At 33.2% G+C, this 10359-nt stretch overlaps 1 protein-coding gene across 1 annotated transcript; it reads right to left on the reverse strand.

Annotated features, from left to right (window-relative positions):
* Positions 1–1143: 1143 nt before the first annotated feature.
* On the reverse strand, positions 1144–6665 carry LOC108450114 (putative disease resistance RPP13-like protein 1). Its single transcript, XM_017747592.2, has 5 exons — positions 2395–6665; positions 1981–2133; positions 1761–1866; positions 1616–1672; positions 1144–1528 (listed from the first exon to the last, which is right to left on the reverse strand). The coding sequence occupies exon 1, from the start codon at positions 6531–6533 to the stop codon at positions 2433–2435; it is 4101 nt and encodes a 1366-aa protein (XP_017603081.2). The 5' UTR covers positions 6534–6665; the 3' UTR covers positions 1144–1528; positions 1616–1672; positions 1761–1866; positions 1981–2133; positions 2395–2432.
* Between the last annotated feature and the right edge of the window lie 3694 nt (positions 6666–10359).

Here is a 10359-nt window from a genome sequence, read left to right on the forward strand (position 1 = left end):
TTGCACCTCCGACCTATAGTGGCTGCTTGCCAAAAACCCGCTTCCCTCAAGTAATTTTCTATCAACGGTGATGGCGGACCAGACATGTTACGAATATAACATTGTAACACCAGATCTACAGACTGTTATAAAAATTATAAAATACAAATTAATTAAAATAACATAAATGAAAAAAATTAAATAATATTCAAAATTTAAAATAAACCGTTACCATTTTCATTTGTTCGACGGAGATATGTTTATGATCGAGATGAATTAATTCCCTGGCCATTGCTATCACGATCAAATATTTTTGAAATTATAAAAAAATAATATTAATTTAGAAAAAAATAAAGTAAATAACTAATTATAAAGAACGTTGAGAAATTTAATGAGAAATTTGAGAGCTTTAGGGAGAAATTGTAGAGATTTTTGGCTAAATTTTGAAGAAATTAAGTGTGAAATACAAGAAGGGGGTATTTATACTTTTTTTTTACTGTTAGACCCCCCAACGGTAAAAAAACGTTAAAAAAAATAGCCGTTGGTGCCAGCAAAGCGCGCCCCTGGGGAAGTGCTTTGTGCCACGTCAGCAAAAAGCATCCAGCATCCACGTAGGCGCGATTTGCTGACGTGGCATAAAGTGCTCCTTAGGGGCACGCTTTGCTATAAATTTTCTCCTTAAACGTGGCCACGTAGGCGCGTTTTGACAAAACTGGCCTTTTTTCGTAAATAATGTTTTAATTGGCCCATTTCGATAATTTTGTTTGGAAATGGGACTTTTTAGGTAAATGGGTCAAAATAACTTGTGCATTGTGAAAAAAAAGAAAATTAGTGCATATATATATATATATATATATATATATAATATAACAATGTACTTGACGCTCTCTCAATTTTCTTTCATTTAATTTTTATATTTATTTAATATTTTTAGAGTTATCAAATAGACGATTGTGTTTTTTAAGAAAATGATAGAATATATATATATATTTAAGTCTTTTAACTTGTAATTAGTTTAGTTGAAAAATTAAAATAAAATTAAAGAACTCATTATAAAAGTCTGTATATCTAATGACCCTCCAAAATGCTTCAAATAAATGAAAGAAAAAAACTTGAAAATATTCATATACATACAAATCCACCTCCGAAACTCACATTTCACTATGTTGTAATTTCATATGTTATTAAAAGCTCCAACCAAGTACAGTAATTTATGGAGACGAATTTAGGCAAAAGTTTCCAAGAAATTAACTATTAAATAGGGAAGGGATTGAAATTGTAACTAAACTTTTGTATGCAACAATAACCCACATTTGTATTCAATCACATCAGCATTTCAGTTTCAATTTCTGCATGGCCTTACATGGCGGTTGTTATTGACCTCTGATTGTTCCAACGAAAACGAAATTGTTGTTCAAATGTATGAAGAATGTAGGATCATCCTCCATCTTGCTTTCACAATCCAAAATTTCGACCAACTTGTTACAGACACATTCAACCTCTTGCTGATGCCAGTGGAATACCGGTTGAAATTTTCATGGTGGATAATCTTTAAAAAACCAACCTTCTACGTTAGTTTCAATAATGCACTCAAATCTGCAATCAAGTCTTGCAAGTAACAGCAAGCATGGCATACCTCAAATCTACATTACTTCAATTCATCATTTTCCTTTAAAGTATCTGTGTCCAACATCTGATGTATATCCAAATAAGTGTATGAGAATATGATCCTCCTAGGATTCTCGCAATACATGAAAATCTAAGAGAAAATTTGAGCATACCTGTGTCAGAAGCATTCCTGTATTCACACCAATATAGGTATTACGGTCATGTAAGCATTTAAAAGAGAAATTACCTATGTGATAAAGTTATTCATTCTCTTCCAACCTAAAAAGGAAAATTGCAGAAGTCAACCTTTCTATTATCCTTTAAATTCACAAGAAAAACATACTAAATATCAAAATTCACATGAAGTAGAGGATAATGTGAAGAGTTGGTTACCTTAAGATCATCCTTCAAAATTGTTCAGCATATGATTCAGGGTTGAACCATGAGGTTCTGCATGAACTAAATCTGCCATTGATATTCAAAAAAATCAACCAAGTCCCACGTCTTATTGATGGCAACAGCTCACATCCTTAATTTCCATGTTGCCTTCTCAATCCAAAGTTTCGACCAACATAAATAACCAGCAATAATGTAAGATGATCGAATTAAAGTCCAAAGAAAAAACCTTCATTTGGATGACAATCATGCATCAACTACAACTTGTAACCAGATAGAAGCAGGATGATGCTATACTATTAAAACAAGTTTCCATAAGTTAAACATATTTTGCAGATCTAATTCTATTTAAAAAAAAAAAAAAGAAGCAAAAATACATTTGCCATGAAAGTAAAAAATGAATGGGAATACCTGCGTCAGAACGTTTGTTTTCTCAGTCACTGCCCCTCCTATATGATGACTTGTTCATCAAGTTGGATGACAGGGATGTGGGAAATGTTGGGCCAATATTTACCTTTATCCTTTTCAAAATGTTCCTTCAGCAAAGGACATTCTCGAATGAACAAACGAGAAAGAGAGGGAGGGAGCATGTTTGGCGGCATGGATTGGAGCTTGGGACAATTGAAGATAAACAAACAAGAAAGAGAGGAAGGGAACATGTTTGGCGGCATGGTTTGGAGGTTGGGACAGCTGAAGATAGACAATTTGCAAAGAGAGGTGAGGTGTTGAAACCCCTTATACTCCAAACTCTTTAGATTTCGAAGATCGGAGATCTCGATAGATGTAAGAGAAGAGGGAAGCAGATGCTCATCTGGAAAACACTCCATCTCTGCTTCCGAATGTGAGATATAGAAAGATGTAAGAGAAGGGAGTTTATGCAAACTCCATTCCCTTTTCCTAATCAAGCTCTCAATTAATTTATCACTCCTTGATATTGTAAATTTTTTTAATTTGGAGGGCAAACCCTCGTTTGAAACCCTCTCTATTTCTGGACAATCAGTTATTGCTAAATCCTCAAGGGATGGAAAAACGGAGTGCATTTGCTCTGGCAATGATTTTAAACTTCTGCAACTGAAAAGCACAAGTTGGGTCAAATTGGTGACAGCTAATCCATCTTCAATTTGAAAAGATATCAAATTTTGGCAAAACCGTATATCCAAATAATTGAGATGCTGGTGGTGAGAGCCCTCTGAAGCAGCACTAATAAACTTCAAGTCTTCACATCCCTCAATATTAACATGCTTTACCATAGGAAGCGATCCTAATGGGAAAGATTCCAGTCCATGACATTTACGACTCTCTATGAGCAAGGATTCAAGGGATGTATACAAGAAGATATTGGAATAATCCAAGTTTTCACATGAATCGATTCTAAATCGCTTCAGCGTGATGGGCACCCTAACTTCAGGAAGGGATCTAATTTCTGAACAACGCCACAAACTTAAGTTTTCAATAAGCGTGCATCGTTGCAACATTTGTTCCAATACGGAATCATCCATATTCGAATCTCGAATGTCCAACTCCCGAAGCCCACAAGCCAATGGCTCTAACTGCAATGCTTTGCATTTCAGTAACACAAGTTCCAAAATGCTTGGTGCCGTTGGAAGCAAGCCTCCCAGCTTCTCACAATCTACAATCTTCAGTTTCTTTAAACAAGTGAGGCGTTTGGGAAGAGTCTTAGTTAGTTTTGGACAATCTCTAATGCACAGCTCTTGTAGAAGAGGGAAAGCTTCATCACTCCAACAACACCATTCCTCCCACTCTTTCATATTCTCAAAGCGTAGCATTTCAAGGGATACAAATGATTTAGTCGAAGCTTGCCCATACCCGTAGAACTCATCACCAACTATGATCACTCCACTCAACCCGGAAATGGAAAGAGATTTCAAAGATGATAATTGGCCAAGCGGCGGTAAGGATATGCAAAATTTACAATCATGTAACCCCAAAGATACTATATTTGAGAAGGAAGAATGCCCCACCCATTCCGAAAATATTATGTCTTTATAACTCCTAATAACAAGATGCTCCAATTTTGTATGAGGCTTTAATTGTTCAAGTACTTCTCTATCATGCCTTGAATCACCATCAATATCATTATCTTCACCCCATATCAACTCCAACTCTTTAAGATTCACCTTATCCTTCAAATTGGCATCTTTGGCATCTATGGCACTTGCAACATTTTTTAGTCCTGAAATGGAAAGTCTTCCACGTAGATGCTTGAGCTTTCCCAACTCATTAATTCTTGATCCAGTTTGACAGCCTAAAACAAAATCTGTTACTATTTGAAGATCTTTCAACCTACCCATTCCTTCTGGCATCCTTGTTAACTTTGTTCCCTTGATATCAAGATATAGCATGTTTATCAATCTCTCCATGTCTCTCGGCAACTCATAAAGGTAATAACATCCACGTAATTTTAATGCTTGCAAATTAGACAATGTACACAAAGAGTTTGGCAACCTTTTTATTGAAGTTCTTGAGAGATTCAAATTTCGTAGATGCTTCAAATTACCAATATCTTCGGGCAATTTGTTGATATTTCTATACCCAGCCAATGAAAGCACTCGTAAGCTTGATTTCACCATCAAATCATGCATTAGCACATCGCTGACATATAATGGCCACCAGCATGACTTTGTATTTAAGAAAGTACGCAAACCCTTTGCTTTCGCTAAACTCTGATATTTTTGTCGCACATCATATAGTTCTTGGACATTGGACATATGACGAGTCTTTTCAGTTATTACACAAGAACCACCACTCCCTTCCAATCTGCAGAAGGATTCTCCGGTGACAAATTTAGCCAAGTCACTAATTAGATCATGCATGACAAAACAAGATTTCTTTCCTTTGGATTGTTGAAAAAATGACCTCAATCTCAAATCTTTGAAGTACTCGTTACCCCGTTCTTCCAGATCTCCATTGTCTTTGGAATGCTCTAAAAGACCTTCAGCCATCCATAATTGAATAGGTTCTTCCTTTTCAAATTCGTAATCTTTAGGGAAAATTGAACAATAAGCAAAACATCGCTTTAAATGGGAAGGAAGATAATGGTAACTCAATGTTAACGCTGGAAGAATATTAGTTGCATCATTTGGAATGTCCCAAAAATTGCTATGTAAAATTTTGTTCCACTCATCAGCATCTGGTTTGCAACGCAGAAGACCTCCAAGAGCTTTTGCAGCCAAAGGGAGACCGCCACATCTTTTAACAATTGCTTCCCCGATTGCCATCAGATCTGGATGCTTGGCGGGGCTTGAACCATCAAATGCATGCTTTGCAAATAACTTCCAACAATCATCATCTGATAACACATCTAAATGATAAGTTGGAACGTTCCTCATGATTGCTGCAACATTTTCATCACGTGTTGTTACAATAATCTTGCTATTCTTGGCCCCAGAAGTGAAGGGACTTGCAAGCTCTTTCCAATGAAAATAATTCTTGTTCCAAACATCATCCAAAATGATTAGATATTTCTTTCCCGACAACTGCTTTTTGAGTTTACGTTGAAGCTGATTTAAGCTCTCACTTCCATCACTGCTACATTTGATCTCTTCAAGAATGGTTTTGGTTACCTTGAAAGCATCAAATTCCTCTGAAACACACACCCATGCTTTGCGGTCAAACCATTTATCTACCCTGGGGTCGTTGTAGATCAATTGGGCAAAGGTGGTTTTGCCAAGCCCGCCCATACCCACAATGGGAATCACATCTATCTGATTTTCAGACAGATTTTGAGGATCCAACAACTTCATTATTTCTTCTTTTTCATAATCTCTGCCACAAACATCAGACTCGTCCACCAAAGAAGTTGCAGGCGTTCTTTGAAATGCCTTTTCTCCTTTATAGTTTTCTTTCAGACCCAGAATCTGTTTTTGGTTGAGTAGGTAGTCTAGTCTCCCAAGGATCTCCTCCAGCTTGGACTGCATCCCATCTTTGAAAGGATTGAAAGAAGAGAAAAAGCTACTAACCTGCTTCATAGCAGTGGTTTGATATTCGGATTCGATCTTGTTCCGAAGAGCTTCAGTAGAGATCTCGTCCAGGAGGTCCTCGGCATCATAAACAGCATCTTTGAGCTCATCAGTCCAACTTTTGACACTTGGGTTGTTAATCTGCTTATTTTCAGCATCATCCAACACTGCTTTCACCGACATCAAGGTTGGCTTCAGTTTCTTCAGCAGCACAGGTTCAAGTTTCTTTCCTTTGATAAGCCTCAGAACATCTCCAGAAACAATCCTATCAAGCAGCACCTCGATGGAAGCAGAGAGAAAAGCTTCACCCACCAAAGCCATTTTTTTTTCTAGTAAAGAAAAGGTTTGAAAAAGGAAGTGAGATGCAGACCAAGGAAGAGAATAGCGCAAAGTGAAATGAAAGAGTTGAGGAGTTGCTTTAGAGAAGAAGAAGAAGAAGAAGAAGAAGAAGAAGAAGAATAGATAGAATAAGTTTAGAAATTGATTTAAATGAGCAACCATTAAAGTTGACCTGAATATTATTAAAATATCCATTAAAATGTATGCAGCATGTTCATCGGCCAACTTCATCAAAAATTGATTAATGCATGTTACAGCAATTGTTTTTGAGAATCGAGATGGTGCTTCACGTGCTTCACGAATTCTTTAACCAAAAGTCGAGATGATGGGAAGCGACTTGCAATTAAATTTTTATTTACTTCGATATTTTTTCAATAAGAAAATTTATTCATATATATATATATAACATTACAATTTAACCACAAAATTATTTTATGTTATTAAATATGGTTAATATTAATTATATTAAAATTTTAATACTTATCACATTGATTATTTAAAATATACATTATTATTTATATAAAAGTATCAATTCTAAAATTGCAATATATTTTTACAATTAAGTATTCAAACATATTGGTAATTTTAAATATTCAAACTTTAATTAATCTATTGAATTAAAATAGAAAATAGATTTTTCAATAGGAATTTTTACAAAATATTTGATTAGAAAATTGAGGTTACCAATAGAAATTTGAGTATCTTGTCTAAAGTATTTTGTTACAGGTTAACCGAAAGTTAACCATTTTCTTTTTATAAAATAATTTACTATTTTAAAAGCATCTTCCCAATAAAAAAACTTTTGTGAGTGATTTTATTTTTATATAAAAATTAATTAAAGTAAAATAATATTATTATATTAATAATAATTTTTTAAAAATATTTAAAAATAATAAAATATTATCATTTTCAATATTATTAAACATACATATTTAATTATTTATATTTAATAATATAATAAATTATTAATATAATAAATTATTTTAATAAATTACTTAATATTTTAATTTTATTTTAATAATAATTTTAAAAATAATAATTTTAAATTACATTCTTCATATATTATTGAAAAATATTCAATATTAATATTTTAATAATAAATATTTATTACAATTATAAATATATTAATAATAAATATTTTGTAGTATAAATGTTAAAATATGCCATAAGTCTATATACTCTTAAAAATTTTGAATTTAGTCCCTATACTTTTATTTCCTACTTTTTATATTTGAAAATCAAGTCCAATTGTTAGCATTGTTAATTTTTTTTGCCAATTTTGTTGATGTCACATTTTTAAATAAAAATACTTGGTATTCATGTAATTAAAAATGATGTTGTAATGAACATGTTATAATGATGTTATAAAAAGTATTTAGTTACAAAGTTGAGTTTCCAATAGGAGTTTGTGTATTTGGCTACAAAATTGTGTTTTCAATAGGAATTTGAGTAATAGTTATAGATTTTTGTAGTTCTTATCAAATGTTGTTATATAAATAAATATATTGTTGTCATAACTTAAATGGAGCGGTAGTTAAATTTCTTATTAGACACCTATTTGACTCGAGATTAAACTGTGTTACCCATCTCTTATATTGTATAAAGAATATATATTGTTATAATTAAGGAGATATTTTATTATTTATTATATAGTAGATTTTGAAATTGATAACATGGCATATTGACTAAGAAAAAATTATAAAAAGAAAGTATGAAGGTTTGATTTTATCGAAAAAAAAAAATCAAATTTGACAGTTATAAATGCAAAACCACACCATTAAACGATTAATCACCGAAATAGATCACACAAATATACTCAAAAACCCATCAAACGTTATACAACATTAAATCTCTCGATCAATATAGACAAAAATGAGCCAAGCTGGACTCAAGCAATCGAGTCACCACGAACTCAAGTAATAGGAAGAGAGATTTCAAATAAGGTAATTGCCCAAGCGGTGGTAAGGAGCAGCAAAACCTCCAAACCTCTAGTTTTGCTATCTTCTTCTTAAGTGTTGTTGTAATTCCACACATGCAAAGGGAATCCTTAAATTTCCACCCAAGTTGCTTTGTATTTCGAGGAGAGTGAAGGAGTCCAATCCTCAATTTCCATGAACTAATCCTTCACCCATGCCTACTTTAACTTTTTGCTACAATTTGAGACCCTCTATCAACTTTACCACCAGCCTCATCCTCAAAATATGTCATATTTGCATAATTGAAAAAGTTTTTTTTTTCTTTTTTGGGTTTTAAAAACTTGTAGATGTGAAATGTTTCTGTTTTAAGACTAAAAGTTTTGGTTAGGGAGTTTGAAAATTAAATTAATAGAATTTGTAAATGTGAAGGGTTAAATTTATTAAATTATTTAGAATTAGGATCAAATTGATAGAATATACAAGTATTGAAGATTAATGTATTATTATACCAGTTAGAAAAATGCTTTACGTTACCAATTTAATATTGCGTGACCAAAATAGAAACAAAGACAAACTTTAAGACCAATATTGAAATTATTTAAAATTAACCAAAATAAGAACATTGACATAGTTGAGTGATGAAAATAGAAACGACAAAAATGCAAACTACATACATAAAAAAAAACCAAAATAACCCTTAAGAAATCAGATTAAAAAAATAAAGCCCAAAGCTTATTAGGATATGGCTTATAATGAACCTTTGTTATTTGATTTTCATTATCCTGCACAACTACATAAGTTTGTGATCAACAATGCTATTGTCTCTAATAAAATATAAGATTTATCATTACTCACTAATTTATGAGTAAATTTTCGTTTTGATAACTTCTTTTGACAAGTTAATTAATAACAAAAAAGGGGGTTATACATCCAAATACATGTGAAGGAATGTAGTAGTAAGTATACCCTGTTAGATTTGTAAAATAAATCTGAATTAAAACTTAAACTGTAAATTCGGATCTATTATGTCAAATCATCAAGAATAAATCAAGAACAAAACTAAATGCAGAAGCGTAGCTGAATTCATCGATTTCTTGAAATCTACGAATCTTGGTGTTTTGATCTTCCAAATTAGTACACAACTAATCTAAAGAATGTAGCTCTCTCTTTCCTAAAGATGGGATATTAGAAAAGTTAGCTTGTTTGTAATTTGGGGACCTTAACTGAATTGTAACATCCTGATTTTCGGATTTTTCGCGATTCTTGATATTTTAAGTAAATTTCTAAAATTTGCTATGTGATTATGGAATTCATAATTTGGGTATGTAAATGGGCTTATGGAAGGCCCATGAGTTGGCCAAACTTAGGTAGAATTTTTAAATTTTGGACTTAGGAGTTAGGGGTTACGGCTAGGTGCCCTTATATTAAGTTGTGGGTAAAATGTATCACAAAAAGAGCTTTGGTAAAGTGGCAAGGGTGACGCCACTAAGCTCCTAAAAAGGTGGCGTGTGGAGCATAGAGGAAGACCTGGGTTCGATTCCCTGTGTTGGCAAATAAGAGTATTTATTTTTATGTGCAGGAAGGGTAAGTGTTGGAACCTAAGTGGATTCTGTAAGAGGAAAGTTGGATCAAGTCAAACGCATGGATTAAGGAGGGATAAGGGGAGAGATTTTAGGGATTTGAGAGAAGGATAGAGCTTAGCTGTTTGGAAGGGGTTAGAGAGGGGAATTCAGCAGAAGGGTATTAGGTTAGTAATTTCGGCATTAGGGTCATAGCTGTGCCGTTTTCTCCTTTGTTTTAGTTTTTTTTTCTCTTCTTTTTCTTCCCTAGCCGAATCTACCATCCTTCCTCTCATCTTTTCTCCCTTTTCTTTTTCAAAATCCAGCCTATTACTTTCCTCTACTCATTTATTATTTCTTTCTTTAATCTCTACTTCTGCCGAAATACCGCAAAAAAGCCGAAATCAGTGAAGATAGGTGGGTGCCGATTCTTTGTGGCCAGCAACCTTTTCTTTTCTTTTCAATTGTTGGCGTTCAATTCCTTTACCTTTTAGGCATCTGGATTCAAGAGGAGAGAGACTGTGGTAAGTGTTCAAACTCTAAACAATTCCTAGTGTAACTTTGGCCAAAAGCCGAAACCCC

Source organism: Gossypium arboreum, chromosome 5 (assembly GCF_025698485.1).
Source record: "Gossypium arboreum isolate Shixiya-1 chromosome 5, ASM2569848v2, whole genome shotgun sequence".
NCBI lineage: Eukaryota > Viridiplantae > Streptophyta > Magnoliopsida > Malvales > Malvaceae > Gossypium > Gossypium arboreum.